Source organism: Phaethon lepturus, unplaced genomic scaffold, assembly GCF_000687285.1.
Source record: "Phaethon lepturus isolate BGI_N335 unplaced genomic scaffold, ASM68728v1 scaffold47834, whole genome shotgun sequence".
Classification (NCBI taxonomy): Eukaryota; Metazoa; Chordata; class Aves; order Phaethontiformes; family Phaethontidae; genus Phaethon; species Phaethon lepturus.
In genome coordinates, this window is record NW_010533406.1 from 7,235 (window position 1) to 32,042 (window position 24,808).

At 40.1% G+C, this 24,808-nt stretch overlaps 1 protein-coding gene across 1 annotated transcript; it reads right to left on the reverse strand.

Moving 5' to 3' along the window:
* Window positions 1-573: 573 nt before the first annotated feature.
* On the reverse strand, window positions 574-23,563 carry NAV2 (neuron navigator 2; the record flags this gene model as incomplete). The annotated part of the gene is made up of 16 exons (XM_010285169.1): window positions 574-1,256; window positions 2,216-2,419; window positions 7,383-7,501; window positions 7,959-8,155; window positions 8,644-8,715; window positions 9,188-9,342; window positions 10,578-10,813; window positions 12,818-12,986; window positions 13,146-13,241; window positions 14,960-15,060; window positions 15,537-15,696; window positions 16,235-16,388; window positions 19,358-19,530; window positions 22,113-22,258; window positions 22,757-22,868; window positions 23,480-23,563. Coding segments are annotated over 16 exons (2,304 nt in total), but the record flags the coding sequence as incomplete, so codon positions are not given.
* Window positions 23,564-24,808: the final 1,245 nt, after the last annotated feature.

The following is a 24,808-nucleotide window of genomic DNA, read 5'->3' on the forward strand; positions in this document are numbered from 1 at the left end:
ACTGTCACAGAGCTGAATTTTAATTTATGGTTGTGCTGATTGGAACGAAACCTCTGAACAAAACCCAAAGTTCTTAGAAAACAGCTGTAACATTTCACGGCAAGAATTAAAAACTGAAAAAGTCTGAAGAATCCCTTTTCAGGGGTGTAGCTCACCTCCGCGTACGGGGCTCCCGACGCCTGCGCACCCCTGAAGGTCCCTTGGAGCTGCAGGACTCCGCGGGGCACGGCCCTTTTGCTGACTTCTGCGGAGGGAAACTCACTCTCCTCAGTGTAAATAACCCGGGTGTAACGCCCCTGAAGTCAACCCAGTCGGTTACGTGGATGTAAGTGGGAAGAGAATCAGGCCCTGACTAGCAAAGGGCTACCTGACCTTTCACTCGTAGTAGGATTGATTGTAACACAGTGTTTGAAAAAAACCTGATTTGTTCAGACTGTATATATATTTCTATATATTCCTATTTTTACATATATCTTTATAAACACACAATGAAAGAAAGCCAAGGTCTCAGACTGGCAAGGAGAGCAGCGCTTTTTATCTTCCTTTTTATTTTATTTATTTAATCTTTTTCCCTATTTATTCAAACTTCCCTGGTTTGCAGGTTTGCCTTCATTGAGTATTATTACCAAGGCAAGCGATATTCTTATAGCACCAGAACTATATGAGCTGAGTCTAAGCCGCAAAGCTGATTGGTAAAAGTCCAGCCCTCACCTAAATGTGTTTGGTCAGAAGCAGCATAGGCAAAAATTTCCTCTCCTTCCGGACAGTACATGGCACAAAGCTGTTTGCTTCATAGCTGTGAAATCCCGCCCCCCGCCCCTTCAACTTTTTGTAACGATGATTATTTTGAACATCTTCAGTATTTTAGGCATGAGAGCTTACAGCAACTAAACAGAAGAAAACAAAGGAATAGTGCAGTAGTTCTCATCATCGTCAAAAGAAAAACACCACAAAGGTTGCTTGGGTTGCCTGCACCCAGGTTCAAGACTGACTCCAAGTGTCTTGGTGTTCTTGCAGCTCTAATACTGAGATCCCAGCCCAGGAACGTGTTCTTTTCATGAGTCTGCGATCAGGGTTCTTGCCAAATGGGAGAGCACTAATGGAAACAACCTATTTCTATCTGAGGAAGATCACAATGTGGACTCCAGAGATGAATCGAGGATGTCATCATGATGGCTGTTGCTGTTGGAGTCACTGTCGTAACTCTGGGGACTTGAGTAGTTGGCTGCTTCTTGCAGTCTCATTAGCATGTTCATCTGCATAGGCACAGAATTAATAACTGATACTGAGTCTCTGAAAAGAGATATTAGCTGTAAATTGTATTATAGCCACATGCAAGTTAGTCCTAAGAAGTAAAGGTAAAAATGAGAATATTGAAGGGATTAGTCCACAGCCGTACTCGACAGCGTTCTGCAAGAACCCGACCCCTCTCCTCCTCTGACCCACAGAAATATGGATCAGTCAAAAGAGGCAAATCCAAATGTCCTAATATCTAGCTTGATATTTGTAGATGTATATATGAGCTAGTAAAAACTGTAACACACATTCCATACTCCCAACTGTCCAGAAAAATGCACAATTCAACAGAACAGCTTCAATAACTGTTTCCCACTGGAAGAAAACGTGTATTTAGTGTTACCTTCAAGCTCAACTTATACATTCCATACAAATACGTGTTAACATTTCCCTATATGCTTCTGTGGTATTTCTGATTCATGAATTAGACACCAGTCACGGAGAATATTAGTTCATATATTCTTTGAAAAAATCAATTTTCATTTGGTGTCAAGAACACAGCTCTAAAAGCCATTTCACAGTGAAGTAAAGCAACAAGCCTACTTCGTGATTGTGGCAAAACAGGCTACATGAAATGGTTCCACTGTGTTATTCAAGTATGTGTAACAAGATCGCACATTTAATTCCAGTGTAGAAATTAAGTTTATTACAGACATCCTCATTCACTCTGCAAAAAAGGAATCCTCAAAATATCCTCAACAAACGAACCTGAAAAGCTTCGGCTGCTGTTTCTTGCAAAACTGTATGGGCTGTGCAGATGTATTTCCCTAGCTGACCCGACGACTTCCCTAGTAACATTGCCTTCTCATGCTAAAACTTTCAGTGACTCCTCAGCTGTCATGTACTTTCTTATTCCTGTTTCTAATCCCTAGAAACAAGAGAAACGAAGAGCTCTGCTGTTTCAAAAATGAGAGCTTACCAAAGGATCTCCTTCAGCATCACTCACAGGAACTTGTTTGCTGGTCGAGCCTTCGCGTGACATTGAGTAGCCGTCAAAGCCCACGTCTTCAGGCCGCAGCTGTAGCAGAGGAGGCCACTCATGGTGCTGTGGGGTGGCCACCCAGGGGTAGGTGTCCATTACCCATTTTGCAGGATCCTCCCAGGGCGCTCTCCTCCCGTACAACTGGAAAAGCATAAAACCACGTAAAACATTCCTACTGGTCTACCATTTTGTCCAGTGCCTACCCAACCAAAACGAATGCGCCGTGAGTTTTGGATTGCAGGAAGATTTCCCTTACCCTAATGACATACAAAGTTTTATCTATTTTTAATGCCAACTGATTTGGAATAGGCTGACCACCTCCTCTAAGACTGCACTGCCTTTCTCTTGGCACCAGTTTAAGAAAGGGAGACCTGAAAATAACCTCACTTAATAAAGTTAACTTAAATAAAGTCAATACACAAAGGAGGCTGTCAATGTTGACATCCGGATTGCACCAGCAGCTGCCTTATCTAGGTTTGCGGTCATCGGAAAACCGCCGTCAATGGAGTGTGTTGGAGGAAACGTGAGACCTGTCATGAGGCAATAATGACGGATGTCATAGCAAAAGGTTTTCAAGTCAGGGAATTTCTTTGTATTCAACCAAGAAAAAGCACCAGCAGGATTTGGCTATGTTCATGTTCCATTTTCAAGTAAGCAAGATGTAGTTCAAAAACTTTTTCTGTTTTGAACAGATTGTGTTACTGAATCCCAATGTATTCTTCGTGTAATATTCGGTTAAATTTGCCTTAATTAGATAATAAATTTGTTTTAATGCTGCATGACTTTCAAAAGCAGGAATACAACTTCAAGTTACCTTAAAATGTTTACTTCTGCTTAATAAATTTCAGCCTGAACATCCTTCAGCAACTGGCGTTTGTCACTGGCATTTTGTCACTTGAATTCAGAGAAGTCCCCCTTTCCCGCACAACACATGGGGGAAAAGCAGCGGTCTAGCAGAGAAACCCATCATCTCTCCGATGGATCAAAGGCTACCTCACTTTCCTCATCGCTATGTCTTCTTGGTTTTCTGTGGGTTTATTGTTTGCACACACCCATTTTGTTCTCCTCCCCATTGCCAAACAGGAACAGTTAGGGCAGACCTTTGAGCTTTTAAGTGCTGTTCTTCACTTTGCCGGAAGCTGTTGGAACATTCTTGCACCACAGAAGCAAACTACCGCTTCCAGTGCAACCAGGTCCCCAAAATGCTGCATCCGCACAGCATGCAAAAGACCAATTTCATCTAGATGCAAGGTTAATGAACCCAAATCTGATCTTCCTGCATGGTAGTGGAGTGTTCCTGCAGGTATCCATCACGTCAGTGCTGTCAGAAAGGCACCTTGACGGAGAATCCTAGGCAAGACTACAGAATAACAACGGCTTTCATTCTACATGATGTCATGTAGCTCACAGCCTAACCCTTTTCTTTGAAAATTCAGCTGTGATAATTTACACACACTGAATGAAGTCTTTGATTCTACTAAAGCCTCCCTGTAAGAGTTACAAGAAACTTAAATTTAAGTGAAACATAGACGATAGATGTGAATGCCAGCTTCGTCATAGACGGCTGCCAAATGCCATGCACAAACCACAAAGTATTAAATTGCTGCGAATACCAACATCTGCCTTATTCTGAAGCAGAAGTGAGCGCGTCCCAGCCCAGAGCAGAGGTGCCCAGCAGATGGTGCTAGGCAATCTCAAACACAGCCTCTTCCACAAACCCAAATACTCTTCACCCTTCAGCTGTACTATATTATTTTCTCAGTGCAACATCTTCAAGCTGTGGTAACCCAGATCTCCTATTTTAATCCCGTTCTCGAATTTTCAGCAATACACGTCAGTTGCTAAGCAGAGAGGATTTTACGTTTTTCACGTCTTTGCTACCTAGGAGGTCTGTGTGGATCCTACCTCGTTTCTAAAAATTAGATAATACGTAAAATTCCTATTTCAATACATGAAATCAGCATGTATCCTCAGCAGATGAGAGGCTGAATAACTAACTCACTATTCCCTTCCACAGCAACCAGTTCTGTCCATCCCTTGCTGTGCACATTTTCTAGAGGGCAATTAAGGGGGCAAAGATCAAACAGGTTGCTTCACAAACCACCAGAAACGACTGTTGCACCAGTGATGGTGGCAGGAAGCTGAAGTGACTCTGCGTCCTCTTTTTGCTGCTGCTGCATTCTATATTGATACACCAGGCAGGAAGAACTGGGGTTTTATACAACCCTCTAATTTTCACATCCCTGTTTTGAAGAACAAAAAAACAACTCAGCTCCAATGGGAGCAATTATTGTAAGGATCCATTTGGCTCACTTGTCTTTGACCCAAGATAGTTCTCTAAATGAGAAACAGAAATATAAAAATAGTGCAGGTTAGATCCACAGAGATCAGAGTGAAATCAGCAGTCCACCCTTCCTTCCTGGCAGGCAGCTCCATGAGAGAAGGATGTGTTCTTGGAGGAGCCTTTGTGGGTGTGACAGAAAATAACCCAAAATGAAACACACATTTCTAGCATCAGCTTGGTAATTAGCACAACTCTGGCTATTCTTCAAGTACTGAAGTTTTATTCTTATCCACAGACTCAACAAAAGAGAAATTCTAGAGTAAATTGAGAAATTATTTAAATGGAAATGAATTTGCTGAATTTGGGGGAATGGGACTGAATTCCCAGTCTGAATGGGACAGACTCTACAGCACCAAGTGAGAAACTGAATTCCTTACACTCAATGCAAGCCATTCAAATAACCTAAGGAAAGATGCAGATATCAGGCAAAACAAACAAATAAAAAGATGGTTTTATTAATTTTTATTCTGTCTCTCCACTTCTGTTCCTAATTTTTCAATGCTTTCCACATCTACTGATCAGCCTATGGAAGAGCTTCAAAACACAGTACAAGGAGCCCAAGCGTCACTGTGAGTTATCAGTTTTCTGCCTTCCAAGAAGACACAGTGTCACACGCTCTCCTGTCACTTGTTTTAGGTCAAGAAGATTATTTGCTCCCAAAACTTTATAGGAATTTTTATGTAGAATGGTTCCCCCGTTCTCCTTCTAGCAAAGTTCCTCTGTGCGTGTTGTACGTCGGGCCCTGTCATGTTCCTCGCCTCTAAGCGCTTAATGCCATCGTCTCAAAGAAAAGGAGGTCTCCAGGCACTGGCAAATTTCAAACGACAAGCACAGTTTGCACAAATTCTGACCAAACTTTTTGAAGAACTCATCTATTTCATAGAAGTGTGAAGAGCCATTAGTAAAAGCTGTTTTCTGTGACAGGGTTGTCTTCTCTGCTAGTACCTATAAACCTCTGCTGCGTAGATAGCAAATGAAACTTAAGGTAGTCGTTAACTGGACAATGTAAAACCCTTTTTTTTTTTTTAATTACTTCATCAATTACTCAGACTAGTGCATCTTCATGATTTCTCCATTTTCTGCAGAGTACTCCCATGCAGATGAGAGCTGAACCTCCAACACAGAAAGGGTATTGCACAGAAAAGAAACGTAACGAAGCAGCAAATCGAAACAAAATCCCAGTCTTTTCCAAAAGAAATATTTCACACTTTTTTCACTTATCTTTATGGCAAGGCATCCTGACAGATACTGCAATGGTGAGCCCTAAGCAGGATGGAGGGAACTCTTTTTCACAAACATGAAGGAACCATTCTGCAACACAACTGGTTCTCCGTGGAGCTCGTACTTGGGAGTTATTTCATATTTCAGAAAGACTTCAGACATAGAGACATGTGACGGAGAATCTATTACTTCTACAAGTAAAATTTCGTAACTGTTATTTATTCTTACTAATAACAAGCCGTGTCTTGCTTACAGTTTGAATTTTTCTAGTCCAAACTTGTCAAGCATCCTAGACTTTTTTTCCTTGCAAGACTAAAGCAGAAGACTCTCATAGACCACGTAATATTTTAGCTTCTGCTTGAATAATCAGAATGGTTTGAACTTCTCTTCTCTCTCATTGAATAATGCTTCCTGTATCTGCATGATACCCACTAAACACTTTCCACTTTATCTTTCTAATAAGTCTTTTTACATCCAGAAGTACTATTCTCTTCCTACCTCTATCAGATGCAATTACAGCTTATGCCCTCAAAATGGCATTTGTCCTCTTATCAAAACACAAGTTCCCAATGCTTGCTGCGATTTCCAAATCTTCACCTATCTTTAGCCCTTTTTCGATCTTCTGGACTCTCACTGTGATCCCTTTTTATTTCTCTGTGTGTGATCTCATGTTTTAGCTTTCATGCATGCAATGCCCAGAATTTACTGATATTTGATTACACTATCTCCAAACCTGTCTTTTCAATGTTGTACTGCCGTGCTGATTCTATGAACAGAGGACTGAAGAATAAAAAAAGGTCATTTTTTCCATAGTTGCATGGCAAGTCCATAGCAATCCTCTGCTGACCCCTCCTCCCGCTTCCAACATGCTTCATTGTCATAGAGGCGCTAAGAACTGTGTGGTAACGCTTAAGACTAGCCAAATTGCTAAAATATGACTCAGTTTCTCAGTACAGGCAATCAGTGATGATTTCACTATGGCCTCTGAAAGAATTATGAAGGAATCTACTAAGAAATTCATCCTGTAGACTGAGAAGTAATCAAAATGTCACTGATACTGATCCTGTCACTCATTAACACGTTTCTCTCCACACACAGCTTTGTTCCTCCTCTGCTGAAAGATGCTGCATAACTAAGTTAATGACCACAAACACGTTTTTCAGATGCACAGTACAATTTTGAGGTGCGCTTCTGGAACAGATTATCGAAACGTGTTTGGGTGTCTAACTCCCCACACTGAAAACGTCAGTAGTTTGGCATCTAAACACTTCTCAAAAAAATCTACCCCGGACTTTTAGTGCTTCCACTCCATATTTCAAATTCGTTTAGGGAGAATAATTTGTTTGGAGAGAGTAATTTAGATGTCATCATGTAAAATCTAATGACAACTTAGATTACATTTTCACAGACACGCAGATTTTCAGTGTGCAAAGTTCCATCTACAGAAAACGATGCCGTTATTCAGTTTTGTACGGTGCTGTGTTGCTTTTTGAATAGATGCCGTTCAAGACCTATGATTTTTCAATTTTGCCTGCTCACCTGTAACCCTTCTCTAACTGCTTCCAGAAGATATGGGATGATGGAGTAGTTCCACAAGTCAGTAAACCAAACTCTAGAACCATCTACGTCTATCGGACAGGAGAGAAAGAGCCGTGGACCTGGTGAGGGAAATTCAGATATTACACTCAAATCATGATCATGATATGCATCAAAAACAGGATCCAACAACAATCTGCAGTTCTTTGGAGAAAGAAGCCAAGGAGGAGAGAACATAAGTAGCTAGCTGGTGAATCGCTCTTCCTGAGAGCTTAAAAATCCTCTGAATCCATTTGAAAAACTACACCCTTCAAGGTGAAAACAGTTAACCAGATTTCGTAACAGAGTATCCAGGACTTAGAAGTTTTTTTTTTCTTAGAAAAAGGAAAATAAAAAGGTTTAGAAACATCTTGTACAGACTCTCTGCCTGAGAGTACACTGCCACCTAAAAGTAAGGTTTTAAAGAAACCTTTTTTTAACCTGATACAGCGCAAGGAAACGTACAAGGATGCACCTGATATACGAAGAAATAATATGCATATATTTACATATGCCTTGGCATATGGGCAGAGCACTTACCAATAGTAACATCGGAGGAGCTGTGAGCTTCCAAGAATTTGTTCAGATGTTGCCAGACCTTGGGAATCCAATCAATAATTTTAACCAGCTCTGCATTTCTCATCCTGCCACTGATCTCTGTTTCAATTAGTTTTCTCCTCAAGAATCGTCCGAGAAAGCCTTTGACCGGCTCAGTGTGGTTAGCACATAGCACCCATCTATGGCAGAACCGCAGAAATGCCCATTATTTCTCTTTCATGCTATTGAACAAAACTATTCAGGACTAAATTTCTCTTATTATTTCTAGATTATTATCATGATCCAAACAGGTTATCCCAGTCACATATGTTTCTTAGCAAAAGTTATGTTGGAACATTGAGTCCACTAGAGGAAGCAATTAATACTGTACATGGTTTCAGCTTATTTCTCATTCAGTATCTGCTTTGCCTGAATATTGTCGTCTTTAAAATTTGTTACAAGATCAAATGTCTTAACAATCCTCTGAAAAGGAGAAGTTTTATGAACCGCAGCTACTTTAATTGCAGCATCATAACAAAGGTGAACATGTTAGGGCAGCAACTAGTAGCGAATGGTATTTCTCTCTCTGTTTGCTATTTCAGCTGATAACAACAATTTCAGATGACTCAGTAGCCATTACTCCTTTGCCAGCCCACAACCGTAAATGAGAAACATGAATAAACAGTACCTGAAATTATGGTGAAGTTGAAGATTAGGTGTTGAGGAGGTGGCTTGGTTCATTGTGCCAATAATATACGGACTATTAAAAAAAAAATTAAGCAAATAAAACTTGTAAATTCAAATTTTTAGTAAGATCTCAACATTAAAAAAGGTTATTCAAACCTCTTTTGGTCAAAGAAGGTTTTTGTAGTTACTTATAACCAAATTCCCTACTGAGAATCTGACTTCTGAGAACATCAAATTCTGAAAGCAGAACAAAAATCTCAAAGCAGGATCTTTAACTAAAAATAGGGTTTTAGTACTGAAGATTCATTGCATGAAGTGAATGCAAATTACCCAAACCCTCTACTACTTTTTTTATTACTGATTTCAGAGGAATCAATCATTTTATGAAGGAAAAAACCTCTGAAGTGCTCTCCATAATACGGACATTCTGGCCATCTCAGTCCACCAAATTAATCTAGCGTTTGGTGTTGTGGTCACATTTTGCAGCGGCGGTGGTCTGACTGCGGTATTGATATTTGGAAGGTGTTCTGGTATTATTTCTTTACCATTTGTGGTATTTGCAGTTTAGAAGTCCATTAAAAATCTCTCCTAGGGAGCTAACGTGATGCAAATTATCCAAAATGATTACAAGCGGCATATCCACAGCATTATTTTCACTGTTACACTGGTCTGCTAGGTTAGACAGGTATTGGCGGAGTTCCTGCAAAGCATAGATAAAGAAAAGAAACAGAAAAAATACAAAAATAAAGAGTTTTTATCATATTTCTCAAAAATCCATTTAAGATAAATAAGCTACTGACTTTGTCATGAAATCTAAAGCAAAAGAGCCTGACATCATACAAATCCATAGATTTTCCACGGGAAAACAGAAGAATATGGGTTTCTTTCTCTTTTGCAGGTTATGCTGAAGATTCAAAGACTATATCAGAAATCCTGTGTGAGATAAGGGCCTAAGGGGGGTAATAGTTTGTCGTTTGGTTTGTGTTTTTTCATTTGTCCTGTCCTAATCTGACACTCACAGGGTCTGCAATGTACTTTTCTTTCTTTTCAGGAACTTGTTCAACTCTCCATACACCAAGCCAAACTCTGCATCCCAGCTAGGTTTGTTATCCCTTCTTCCAGCTGTGTGTTTATTAAAATACAGACGATAAAATCCATCTGGAATAAAGCAGCCCTCGGCAGAGGCCAAATTCGGACGCCTTCGGTAATGCCGAAAAAGAAGGATGAGCTTGCGGGGCTGCTGCGGGGTGACCGGGTGCGGTCGAAATGCTCTCAGCAGCTTTAAAGCATTTATTCCAGACCATGTCTCAAATTATACCAGGTCTACCAACCACAATTTCAACCACCCCTTTCCTCCAGAGGAAAATATGCCTAAGGCCATCAAATATACAGCTTTTTTATTTTTTTTTCATCTAGATGTTCACCGGAGGTGTGCATTCAGCAAAACCAGCAGCACCTAAAAAAGCAGAGACACGCCTCGCCGGCGCGGGAATGTGTCCGGACAACAGTCACTCCAAACCCAGCATATGCAGATTACGAGTGCTGATACTTGCAGCTGCAGGAACTCTTGACAGCCTAGGGATGCATTTGAGGGTTTTTTGGAAAAAGGCCCACATGCAAGAGGGATTGCTTAAGTCGCTGGGAATTTTACGCAGGTGTTTAACTTCCTCGGCAATTCTCAGGCTCCTAACCACTTGAAAATGGTGACACCTTTAGGTGTTTAAATATACACCTGGAAGCCCTCTATTTCAAGCCCATAATCAGGTGAATCTGCAGTTTGGAAAACCTTAAATATTATTCCCTTCAGGAATAACACAATGCTTTAAAAGGAAAGGTAAGTTTAAAATCAGCTTTGGATGGATGAATAAAGGAGGGGTCTCTCATTTTTGATATACGGTAGCATTAATTGTGCAAGGATGATTTTGGTTTCCTCACCTTACTGGATTTATGGTCCACATTGAAGGTTGCAATAATGCCATCGGCCAACTCCCTGCCCTCTCTAAGGACCATATACTCAGAGAGACGGTTTGCTAGGTATGTTTTGCCGGTGCCACTGGGGCCAGATAAGATAATCCGTCTGTGTTCCATCAGGAGAGAGACGTAACGCTGCAGTATAGGCTTTGGGATCAGTGATTCAAACACCAGACCGTCCAAACTGTTCTCACAGATACCTGCAACAGGAAAAGATTCCTCATTTAGCAGGATTCCCAATTTTTACCCAAATTACCTATGTTTTTAAAAGTTGGGGTTTTTTTTATGAAGTAGTTGTAATGCTGCGATGCAATCCTGTTAGTGGAGTTTCAACAAATCAAGATTAGTTTAAATGACTAGATAGGCAAACCAGAGAACTGAAAAATGTGATTTTGTGAATGTACCTGGGTGCAGTAATAGTAAGAAAGAGGAAGAAATAGAAATGGAAATAGGAGAACACCCCAAAATAATACTTAGAAACAATAGATTTAGATCTGACCTGACCAAGCGGTTTCTCACTGCAGAGATAAACCCCCTCCCCACTCTGGGATCCCCCGTGGTCAAGAGGAGCACATATAAAGCTGGTAAAACAAGTGCAGAAGTGACCTACGGGCTTAGCCTGGATCCTCCGTCAGCTCTCCCAGCTCTCCATGTACTCAGCTGCATCCTACAGTGTCTATGGCCCTACGAAAGTTGCTAGACAAATGATTCCAGGCCACTTTTTTCACACACAAACCACCCATTTTGCAGGATTTTGCCACGTACGGTACGCATTCATCCAGAATTTACCTGTTTACTTTTGAATCACTAGACAAACCCCCCCCAGCTATCATCAACTCCCCCTGCTTTCCCAAACGCTGGTAATTAAGCTCCTTCTCTGTATGCTGATAGTTATCTCTTCTAACTTAAAACTCCTACTGATAAGCGTTTACGCAATGTCAGCAGTCACTTTAGGCAGAATTGGCTCCGGGAAAATACACAGCGCCGCAAAATAAACAGCAGAAGGGGAAGTTGGCAGATGACACAGAGAAATGTTTGCACCTCAATGGCTGCTTGGAATATTAAATATTTATACAGGCGGCTTTATCTCTCAAAGGTATATGTAAGTGATTTTCCATAAATTGATTAAATACATTTCTATTTTATTGAAAACTGTTCCCATATATGAACCTTCAAAGTACAAGTCAAGCCAATACAAGTTAAATATAAAATCAGATTGCAGCTTCACAGATATAGCTAGACTTTAAGCTGTATTTCAGTTGGGATTTACTATTGGACAAGGTATTCTAAGCAAGCAGAATACCCTGGGTTCACATCAAGCCGCAGTAAATTGAGCCACTTCATGGCTTATTTGGTCTTCCTACCCACTGATTTGCTACCCAAGGAAATTGATTTTTTTACACCGATATTCAAAAAAATCACACTACTTTCAGTTAAGTGCCACAGCCAAATTTCAAAGCTGAGCTGCAGAGCATTTGGCGCTCTCAAACACTCTACCACCTGTATGCAGATCTATGCTGGAGATTTCACTGGTGTAACTTCGAGCAAACTGAGGTACATTCAAAATGCAGCGGTTGAGAATTTTTTTCCCCTCAAACCTATATATGAGAAATATAAGCATTACATTCTTATCAGTGTGTTATAATGAAATTGATGAGAATTCTGAAAACCATACATTTTCAAAAAAATCCAGATTTTAAGGTGTCTCAAGAATTCTGGGATCCCTCCCTTCCTGGTGCCTAAGGAGGGACCCTTCAGCGAGACCAATCGAGAACGTTAAATCAAGAATTTTTTTACTCTGCATGAAAGAAATAACTATAGCTGTTGCAAAGAGGTAATGAAATTCTGAGGCTTTATTCATTTGGCAGGTACTTTGCTGCACGAACAACTCCACTACGTCCCTTACAGTGTGAGGTCGTCTCCAGCACAACTCCAGGCATCAGTTCATGATACGTGGAGAAAATTGCTGCGTGTATAATTATTCCTACGGTTAGAGGTTGAAAATTTGTTGAATTTATAGACTTAGCTTACTCTAAGTGCTGTCTTTACCAAATGAAAATAGAAGGACCAGTAAATAAAAGGCAGGGATGGGAAAAAGAAACACAATAATAAGGTCCTACTCCTCTGAGTTTCTTGACACAGCAAGCTTTGATAAAACTGCAATTTCTGAGAACTACAACAGGCAGGTCAAGTGTAATTACTACCTTTGATGGTAACTGAAATAGTGTTGTTTTCTCCAACTAGATAGCCACAGGGCAAGAGCTCAGGTGTCTCTGCACTGTTGGTGCGTTTGATTTCTCCAATGCTGTAGCCCAGAACACTGTCTGAATTCAGTCCCAGCTGGCTCACAGGATCCACATGAATGATATACTCCTAGGGTCAAAAAGGGACATGAAAAGTGAGGCAGCATCGAAATCTCGGTGACTTTGTTCTTACGCTATAATAGTAACAATCACAGCAAGTTAAATATTGCTCAGTACCATCAAAATCTAATAGGAGAATTCAAGCACGCAGCAAGTTGTGCTCACCAACCTTAAACAACCGTCTTACAACCCCATCCAGAACATCCCATTTGGTCTTGCCACTGACTCCGATGCAGCCTATGAGGAAGGTGCGAGGCCTCGAATCCTAAATGCATAGAAATGTGAATTCAAGTTAATAAATAAATCCTAACTGTATCAGACAAGTCTGTTTAATGTAATTAAAACGCTGGCTTTTTTTTTTCCTTTTCTTTTTTAAATTATGGTGCATCTTCACCACTCTATATGGCGAATTCTGAACGCTATCTGAAATCCTTCTTTTCTACCAGACATTTTCTACAGTGTTGGAAGTCACAGATCAAAAAGATACTTAAGTGGTACTGATGTTAAGTAAAAGGCATTTATTAATCAATCCATCTCTGAGAGGCTTACAGACTCTTAAGAAAATTCTCGGCAGAAAAGTTCACGTCATATTCATCTTTCTGTGATTTCACAGTCAAGTACATTGCATTTGCAAGCTTTACTCTATCTACTTCTAGAAATGCTGCCGTGGATGCAGAAATCTAAATATATTTATGGTTATATGTATAGACAGTTACATATAGAGAGAGTTTTAGAGAGAGATACGTATTTATATATAACAACTGCCATGTTATGTTGGGTATATCACAGCACTTTAGTTGATAATTTTGTTTCTGATTTCTAAGGCAGGTAAAACACCAGTACACACACCTCAATTTTCTATCCTTCTATAGCTGCACTCATTGTGAAACATTCATTGAAGAAAAACTAATTTCTATGATAAGACTTCAAGTTCAACTAAAACGTAAGGAATCACTTCCGTGTGGCAACTTTACTGACTGAGCACAGTGGAGTCCAATAGAATTAGCAGTATAGTTTTACTGTTAATTTGCTTATCCGGGGCTGTAATTTATTAATGCAAAATTGGTATTTAATGGAAAGGTCTGCTGAGTCAATTTTATTTCTGATTTCAATTTTTTGTGTGTCCTCCCCCTTACAAAAGGCATCAAATTATTTCTTAAATACACTTTTATAGGTATTCATAATGTGAGATAGCAAGGTCCGTTCTTGGCAAAGATTGTGCGGTACATTCATGCATGCATGAACACACATGAGGTGGGCTGCGATTTTAACATATTCTGAAATTTATCTGGATATTTAGGATTCTTTCAGTTACTTGAGAATGGAGAACATGTGAAAGATGTAATTCAAAACGGGAAACTTGTACCAGAGGGGAAAACATGGGCTAGAAGAATGACATCTCCCAGTTTGGATCCATTAAGTTCTTGCAGAATATTGCTGCTTGAAGCATTTTGGTGCACCTTCTATATACACACTGGATCATTTCCATTGTTAGTTAAAATTTTATTGAAGTTTAACAGAAAGGCTGAAGAGCTTCCTGCAGCTTTTAATGCATCACTCTTAAACAGATGCTATCCCAAGGTGCCGACTGGTCTGCTAACTTCCCTGACGCTGAAAGAGTGGCCTGGTTTTCAGAGATACTACTGAAGGGCTTAAACTGTAACGTTATCACCTACACCGCTGACGCACGGCCTAGTCCAGCAATCCTGCGTTACCGACATGCTCCGTGGCCAGTGCCGATGTCACCGACAAGAAACTCTAAAATAAAAAGCTATTGCAAGTGAGTCCATGAGACAACCTGAACCAGTGGTGTCGGCTCTCGGCAGTTCCAAGGAACTAGCGATACACCGATGAACTATTTTACAGAGAAAATTCTAAAAGAATCTTCTGCAAATAAAAGCCTCCAAAACAAATTGGATTTGAACTCTCTGCCCCATTCCACAGTCACTTATATTTCAAACCTGGGGATGAAACACAACTCACCTCCTTCCATTTCATCTCATCCTGAAAGTTGACAACTATTTTGACGTGCCTGCCTCCTTCCTTCCGGGCAGAGCCATCTCCAGTGTCATCTAACAGCATGTCTGTGAACAGAAAACGTCAACAGCTTCACAGCTGTATCTTAATAACACTGAATACTATTCTGGTTTATGCCAACACGTTTATTGCAGCCAAGCACAACACAGCTCAGAGGTAAAACTTAAGAACCAGGTTTACTGACTTCCCTACCAAATATCAGTATCACTCTTAAAAAGTGAAGGTCATTGAAAATTACAGTTACTCTTTATTTTCCTTCCTATGATATATCCCCTGGCAAATGGACACCAGTAAATGGCTTTAAACATGACTCTTCACAGCTGAGGTCATAATTGGACAACTCCGATCTAGGGTGTAGCAGACCTATGACGACATTTTAAAAGAAGGCTTTATGCCAGCTCCTGACATATTTCCACACCTCAACTGTTAATAATTTTCATGCTTTCATTTTTCCATGGCTAACCAAACCAAATCTTCCAAGTGCAGGATAAAACCTGCCCACCGCCTTTCTCATTAAACTCACCGAGACTGGTTGACTCCGTGAGGTTCAAACTGTGCTGAGAGAGACCCACTGAATGTCTTGGAGAGGATGAAATGGAAACCTGAGACTGAGCCCTGCTACAGCTGCCGTGGTTTTCAGATTTCAGACGATCATTTTCTGCTTTTAATTTTTCAATCTCACTCTTGAAAAGACAAGTCAGGAGTTAGAATGCACAGTGAAAACATACACTTAAAAGAGAGCAACGTAAGTAACTTAAGAATAAATACTAGTTTAGTAGAAATGCCATTTTCGTATTATTTTAATTTATTTTAATAAATTAATTATTCTAATTATTACAACAACTCTTCCATGAAACTTTTCAAAGTATCCTAGAAAACATAAGTATGTGGGAATTCGCTAAACATTGATGTGCAGCTACTTCAAGGCAGAGAGCATGGGAACATTTTAAGAGGTTGCTGACAGTCAACAAAACCATCTCCCCATAGGTTTCTAGGGTTGAAACAGTTACAGCTGCAGAGTTGAGGGCAGCAGAACTCATGCGTTCAAGCTGGCTTTTAACAAAGGTCCGAGGATGAACACTGGCACAAAGCTAGACATAACTCTTAGTAAGCATTCAAAAACTTCAAATTTACCTTCTTTCAGATCTTTACTGTGTGGCAGGTTGGCCAGTCTTTAACACATCAACATAGACTGCAATATTTGGGGTGGTTTTTTCTTACCTGCATTCTGTTCATCGCCTCCCGAAGCTGGTCAAGCTGATGAGCGGAGCTAAGGGCTTCTAGACGAATATCCGTCAGCTTCATCTCCTTGTCCCTTAGCTCATTTCGTAACTGCATGACCGTTTCAGCTTCACTGTCAGTGCATTCAGAAATACTAGAGAAGATTGGAAAATAGACATTGAACAAGACCATTTGTTACTTTGCAGATAGTGCTACTCCATCATTTATTAGTAAGGGAGGGAAAAAATCCTTTTGTTCTGCAGGAAGCAGGCAACAGTTTTGGCTTATTGGGTTAGTGATACCATAAATCAGATACTAAATAGGTCATGGAAACATTAGACTATTGAAATAAATATGTCTGAGGGTTATTTTCCTTTAATCAGCATCTGAAACAGAATTCTGGAAGTCACCTACTATTGGATAGTCTTCATTTTTTTCCATGGTAGTTGCCATAAAGGAAAACTTCTAAAGCCAAAATCTAAATAAATTAAGGGGGTGCAGGCAGTAACAGCAGTTGGTTGGAGATTGATGAGTTTACAGACAGATTTAAAGCTCACCAGGTGTGCACAGCTGGGTTTCCCTGAACTGTTCTGGAGGGCTTTAGAACTCTACACCTATTGAAGCGCGATAAATTCCTGCTTGCTTTAAAGCACTCATGCTTAAAAAATTTTTGGTGGCATTTTTCTTCTGTCCTCCCACAAAAAAGGATTCTGGCTGAGTAACATTTCAGCACATTTGTAAGTGTATCTATATAAAGATCAACTACACAGCTGCATGCTTTGAGGGAGATTTCATTTAAAAATGTTTCTTCCTAAATCAGGTTAACTTGAGATGTTTTCCCCTCCAAAAAGCCAGTAAGACAAAATACACAAGTTTTACTTGTGCTCTAGCCTTCCCTCAGTTCGCATCTTTACTCTTTTCTCCTGTTTAGCCTTTTGGCTTTCATGTCAAGACGAGACGTGTGCACATCGCATTTTGACTGGCGATAGATGGGATCATCATTTGACAATTTTCTGGTCTTAGATTTCTAAAGCACAATTTGCTGTAGTCACCAGAAATTCACTGAGTTAGGCTCAAGAGATTGGAGAAGCTTTAAAAAAAATTCACAGGGGATTATCTTCTGCTACTAACATTTCATCCTTATTATATGGCTGGAAAATACTGCTATTGTTTTCACCTCTTCATGTGAAAACAAGTGATGGGCAAAACTTACTCAAATGCATTCAATCTGAAATCAGGCTGGAAGCTTTGCTTGACATCTACAAGGTCGTGAGGCTTTTCTGGTAATTACATGTTTCACAATACTGCCTCTTACAACTTTCTGTATTTATTTATCCTACTCAAGTGATGAAGCTACTGATAGAATTAAGAGACAATCTATTTTACAGAGTTTCCCAAGCACATTGTAAAAATGTGAGTTTAGACTCAAAACAGTGCGGTAACGCAATTATTTAACTTTATTTCACAGGTGGCCGAAATGAAGCGTCAAGATTGCCTGTGACCTTCCCACGAACATAAAAACAGTTCAGCAGCAGGGCAGAAGTCCTGACTTTAAAGTCTACATCTCATTCTCATACACACATAATCAGAAGGTTATCGTTTGGTCCTACAGATGAGCCTATACAATAGCTTGCTACTACCCAAAGGACACGCTTCTTTCTCACTCCTCTTCCCCAGCCTGCTCCTGGCTGTGCTGCTGTCATGCCCCTGTGCTTATGCCAGCTCTGGCACTCCTCAGAGTCTGATCAGACCCCTGAGATGAGCCAACTCACAGCAACCTGGGGAACTAAACTGTTCATGTTTCTGTCAAATTATTTGTCACATAATTTAGCACGTTGCATCAGCTCAGAGGAGTTGTCTGAGAAGCAGCAGAGCCAGTGCAAGGGAAGGACCAGGCACAGGTGGCTGGGGAGGTATGAAGAAATGAGGAGTGGCCTCAAGTTGCGCCAGGGGAGGTTTAGACTAGATATTACACAAAATTTCTTTACGGAGAGAGTGGTCAAGCATTGGAACAGGCTGCCCAGGGAGGGGGTGGGAAGTGTTCAATAAATGTGTAGACGTGGCACTTCAGGACATGGTTTAGTGGGCATGGTGGTGTTGGGTTGATGGTTGGACATGATAATCTTAAAGGTCTTTTCCAACCTTAACGATTCTGTGATTCTGTGATCTCCATCAGGCACAAGCTATTAGATGAATGTATCAGTTCAGCTGTATCATTAAACCATGCTGTTTGATTTCCAGTAAATCCTCACCTTTATCTGAATTTGTCAACTTAATTAGGAACTCATCACTGCAGGTTAGTACAATGTGTGCTGCCTCTAGCCAACAGAGAAAACAAAACCTTAGTCTTGGCCTGGCTTGTTTCATTAACAGCAAGAGGTCCAATTAATTCTGCACTGCAAGGTCACCCTGGTTATAAATACTCTCCATACTCAGTATGTTCTGCTGAGAGAGCATCCCAATGAAATACTAAATTATACTACAGTAATGATGCAACGATTTTGGCTTCCTGGACACTAATGCAAAGAGGTACTGGGTTGGGAGCCAGCTTACCTGTCTCTAGTTCCCTGCATAGATAAACTCAACTTTTTTGTCCTCTGCCTGTAATCTACTTCGACTACAGAACATTCAAAATAGGCAGTAGTTGAAAGTGTGATCTTTGCTCGTTGTTTTGCCAGTATGACAGGGTTAAAGATTCTACCCAAAACACTTAGCAAAACGCTGCTCCCCTATGGGAGGTCATGTAAGCGATGCTTGGGAGTAGGGTTGATCAGTGGACACAGACCAGCCCTGATCTACTGGACAATCCTGTCTGGCCAATGGCGTCTTCTGCTGCAGTCCCATGGTGAAGAGCTGGTTTTAGCAGTGCATGTAACTGAACAGCTGTCAGACTCTTGCACTGCTCATACAGATGTGCAGATTTGTAGAGAAACCAAAGGGGACAGGATGGTGTAGGGTGCATTTTGCCTCTGCTTGTTTCTGTAAAGTGACCTAGAGATGTCCTGTAGAGCTAGCACGGAAAACACTGGATCTCTCCAAAGCTCGCTATTTCTCTTTTCCTCTACCAATGCAGGAAGATGCTTTCCACTCCATTTTCTATTTAGAAATTAAAAAATCACTTACAGAGAATTGGAATGGGAAGCTCTCAGCAATGGCGTTGAAACAGTAGAGTTATGGTGTGGGAGCTTCGGTGAAGAAGGTAACGAAGAATCAGTCATCTCCTCAATATCTGAATGAGAAGATGCTGACTTGGGAGATTTCTTTTTACCAAAAGCTTGCTTGAAGGAGCTGCGTAACTGAAAAAACAAGACCACAACAGTAGGCACACCATTAGGCAAAATGAAACCAAGCAAAAACCCCCACAGAGTAAAAACTCTAACATGCAAATACTCCAAATAATACAGCCACACTCATATATATTTTAATGCAGGTAAACAAGAATAAAAAAGCTTTTTTCTCTTAACTATTTTATGAGATTAATAAGGTCAATAGGACTGGCTATCAATGCTTCCTCTTTACAGCGTGTCGTGACAACTTGCAGCTATGATGTAAGATGGCTCAGACAAGGTTAATGATGCTGGAATGGTTAGTGATGTACATGGATGGGTTAGCTTTGTGTCTCATAGTTTAAAGTAGGTCTTCCTTACCTCATTGACCTGCCGGAAGAAGCGCAAGCAAAAGGAAGTGGGGGAAGGAAAAAAGACATGTTTTAACAGATAAAGCCAGTGATAAGGAAAGCTTTGGATTTCTAAGACAAACATGACCAATAATCAACAGAGACCAACAGTTACTCTAAAACTGGAACCCTGAATTTTCCAATACCAGGTGTTTCAAACAATATACGGTTGTTTTTTTGCACTACTTGAGGGAGACACCAGACCCAGACCTCTTAACTATTAAAATTATACTTTCTCCTTAGCTCAGACAGAATGTTTTGGCTGACAGCCAAGTTAACACTGTGTTTTTCCTTGCAGGAACAGGTATTTCACCAGGTGAAAAGACTGAATCTTCTCTACCTACCTGCAACTAAAATAACTTTTTAAATGTGATTGCCATTTTCCAAACAACAAAAAGAATGAATATTCACGTGGTTAAACTGATGTTATCCTGAAGTTACAGTTCAACAGTTAGTGTTCAAGAAGCATTTGGACAATGCTCTTAGATATGTGGTTTAACTTTCAGGGTGCCCTGTGTGGAGTCAGGGTTTGCACTTGGTGATCCTCATGGGTCCCTTCCAACTCCGGATGCTCTACGAACACCGTTTAACACTACTGCAAATTACATGGTGTAAACAGGCTGGCTTAATATGAGCTGAAAGTTATTTTTAAACTAGACAAAGACTCCTACAGTGAGAAATGCTGAAAATCTGGTGTTTCAGCTCTGAATGTACAGCTGCATTGCTTCTATATATAACAAAAAGATCTTGGCTGAGAAATTGCTCAGTATTTGTGGAATAAACAATGTGTGAATCAGACTCAACTTACATATTTTTCTCAGTAAATTACTGATTTACTCTCCAATCTTCATTTTACAGCAATGATGTACTCATTTTTAACAACAACGTAAAAATACTGTCCCTTTTTTTCCTACTTCATGAAAACTTTATTTCTCTTTATAATAAGGAGATGTTTCCTCAACCTTCTTTAAAAATAGTCATCCGATGAATGAGAAGTGTAGGCTGATGTAGGATAATATCAACTAGGTTACAATAACAAAGAATAGAAGCTAAAGGAAAAATTTAACAAGTTTTTAACTTAACTAAGGCTTAATGATTACAAAAGCCTTATGTCACAAACTAAGAGTCTCTAGCAATTTAAAGTTATAGCAGTTTATTTTGGCTATAACTAACATATAACCCAGCACAAGAAGGATTTGGAGATGACATTGTTTCCATTCAACCAATTATTTAAGGGGCAGAGTGGAAATACTGCTATTATGAAGGGATATCACAATGAAATCACCGAGATAAGAGAGAAATAAAACCAAGAACCTGCTCAGGAAGCTCTTTCTTACAGTTCAGGTGTTTCATGAACATTTCCGAGAGGACATTGTGCAAATACAAGTCAAGCTTTTACCAGCTCACACCACATTTTGTATCTATACAGATCTATCTGTACACCCAGAAGATCCCGGGAGATCTAAATTCAGCAAGAAGGAAGGGTTGGATTGCTTTATTGGCTACAATAAAGGATCTAGAGACTTTAGTCCAAACTACGATCAGACTACGTCACTAAGGTAGTTATGGTCTAATTGAAAATGGAGTTTAGTATAATGTACCTTTCCTCCAGTACAGGGTACCTTGTACAAAGTACATGATGAGCAAAGAAGGAAAAATGGGAAATGACAGGTAAGTATTGCAAAATCTTGCTAAATAAATGTCTATCACAACAAATTTTTAAAAACGCTTTTTTGTTGTTGTAGAACTCCATGGTAATGTTCAAAACAGAGTTCTTAAAATATTTAACATGTTCACTTAAAAGAAAGCCCTATGAGCCAAAAAGAAAATAAAAAAAAGTAAGAATGATCTCCCATCGTGGAATTGTTTTACTTTAATGACAGACGTTGAGTTTTCCCCAAGGGGTTGGACATCGTATTGCTTTTAGCCAGGATTGATCTTTGACAGCTATTTCTAATTTAAGAGTGGCCTTTTGGCTGTTAAGCTAAAATTCAATCCTAGGCAGAGTCAACACATTCATATACATCACTTATGACTCAATTAAGCCTTCAAAAGAGAGTTTACACAGGATTTAAACAGTGCATAGTCCTTGTGCTGACCTGTTGCATGAGGGGAAGAAGGAGGAGCTGAGCAGCTAGATTTCACCGTGCATGTTCTGACAATTTTATATGAACCTCACGCAACCTGTTAAAATACACTCACCCAGTTCTTCCTCTTCTTTTTCTTTGAATCACTCTCTATGTTGCTTCCCACGCTGGAGTGACTGGTAGCACTGTTAATACTGGAGACGCTATCTGAAGAGTGCTGCCTTCGGATCCGCAGGTCTGTGGGCTGAGCAGCTCCAGGTCCTGAGTATGAATGAGGGCAGTGTCAAAATTTTGTAAGAAATTTGATGTAAGTGTAAATTACTGGGATATGTAAGAGAACTGAGATAAGACAGGACTTCATTCAGACTTTATATTGGAAATTACTGAAAACACCGAAGAAAATAAAGCCAAGCGCCTAACAGCTCTGACATGGGGAACTCTGCTCCCTGCTGCTCCACATCAGGGTCTGGATGGGTGAATTACTAAATGCTTACAGTAAATTCAGTGAGCTCACACTGAAGGTGGAAAAGCTTTGTGAAAATGCCTTCTCATCTGCCCAACACACGCGTTTACTTCTGTAGATATTGACCGCACTATTTACACAGATACCCATTTCAAATCCCCACATGGTACCAAAACAAGCCACTAGAGCACGGCCATTAGACAAAGCTGGTCTCTGATGGTTACGTCAGATATTACCCAGAGGTCTGAAGTCCCAGGAGCACCACACAGTCACCAAATGTAGTGCTTGCTTCTCACCTTTGCAGTTGAGCTCAGGTGTGTTGATGACTCCATTGATGGCAGCCTGGGCAGCAGCATTTTGCTTCTTCAGTAGTTCAATAGTCTTCCTTAACTCGTTCAGTTCGGAGTCCTTGAATAAGAAAGAAAAACAAAACCAGTCATACGCTGGAAAATGCAGATGGTACCTAACTACTCCAAAGAAGCCACGTTTCAATCTGAGCATTGGTAGTTGATAGAGAATTTATGGAATATATAAGTGCAAGGAGATGAAAATGAGGTTTGGTATACCCGGGGAAGCTCACCCTCAAGAGGCTGCAAAACGGCTTGGTTATTCTGATACAAAAAATGTACATGTTCTGTAATATGGAAACAATGTATATTCAAGTATACTGTCCAAAAACCCAAAGTTACCTGTCTTGCAAGGATTTTTCTTGGTGTTTCTTTTGAACACGCACATGTGTGAATGCACTGGCAAGAAATTTATTACAAAAATATGCCAAACTGAAGACTTGTGTCCAAAGCAACAATTTATAGGAATAACCTGACGAGTTGCCACAACACATCAGTGAGGAAAATGAATATTTTGTACAAAATTTGTTACATTTTACTCCATCACCACAATTGAGGAAAACAAGGCAAACGGTGTGATTTTTTTTTTCCTCCCCAACAACTACAGAAGGAGCACGAGCAACACTGCTGGAACCAGAAGTTAAGACTTCCACAAAAACTTCTCAAGCTTGCCTTTTGTTCTGCTGTCATTGTCAGGCTCTGCAGTCTGATCGTCATGTTCCCCAGGCTCTGCTCAAATGCTGCCACCAGGTGAGCCTGAAAGTTAAACCATACAGAAGTAGTTTGTTCTCTCCCCCCAAAACAAGACTGTTTCTGCAGGTATTTAAATAGACCACGTCCTGCACCACATTGTTCGTTGTGTAAATGCTACGGAGAAAATAAGGCCGATTATAAAAGGTCAAATGAGTAGAGCATACGTTGTGAAAATGCTTGCGAACAAATTACCGGGAACAATGTAATAGAGAAACACCAAGGGTAACAGACCAATTTCAAAATTTTAGAAAAGGACAGCCCTTTCGTGTACAACTACTACTAGCAGCACGCTGTGAAATGATGCAGTTTCAGGCTATAAGCCATGCCCTGCTCGGCAGCAGCTTTAGAAAACAGAGACGTAGCAGTAACACGGTGACCTGGCACATCAGTAGGTGATTTCCCGGAGGTGGCTCCTCAAGTCAGCTGCTACATCCACTTCTTTAATACTCTGATTTCAACAGGCAGGACAGTTATCTCGGACATACTCTAACAGAGCAGCAAAGTAGTTTTTTTTCCCCAGTTTGGAATTCTCATTTATTCTGTAAAATGTGCTATCCTACATCCAGGATACATAAAGAACAAAAACACCTCCTGGGTCCCTAGGAGTTAAGGTCCTTTGAAGAGCCACATCTCAAACTAATCCAGTTCATGTACTTTTCTCAGTTGTTTAAAGTCGCTTGGATTTTGTGATAAATGGAAAACACATTTCGCCACTTTGTTGAAACAGACATATTAAATACAATTGTTTTTTTGGAAACATCTCACAGATTAAGTAATTGAGGCTTTTAAAAGGATGCTTCAGGGAATACGCCTTGACACCTGATAGTATTCCTGATACCAAAAAGGCATGGAAGGATGTCCTTGGTTATCTATGCATGTCCCCAAGCTATTGCAAACAACGACATGAAAACACCTCCTATCACAAAATTTAGAGAGGAAAAAGAGATAAACCCATCCATACTTCTAAAAATCACCTGCTGTTCATTTTTGAAATCAGACTTTGACTTTTTATGTGGGCCACTATTAGCACATATAAGGTTACTCAGTGATAGTTCTCAGCTACTGTCACACAACTGAGGTAACTCTCGCCACAAAGCTTTTCACAAAAAGTTTAAATCTTTTCCCAAAGAATATAAAAAAATCCAAAACATCACTCCTAAGTTTTAGGAGGATTCCCTAAAAAGTAAAATAAAATAGAAAACAGTAAATATAAAGAAAGCTTTTAGAATCATAGAATCTTTGGGTTGG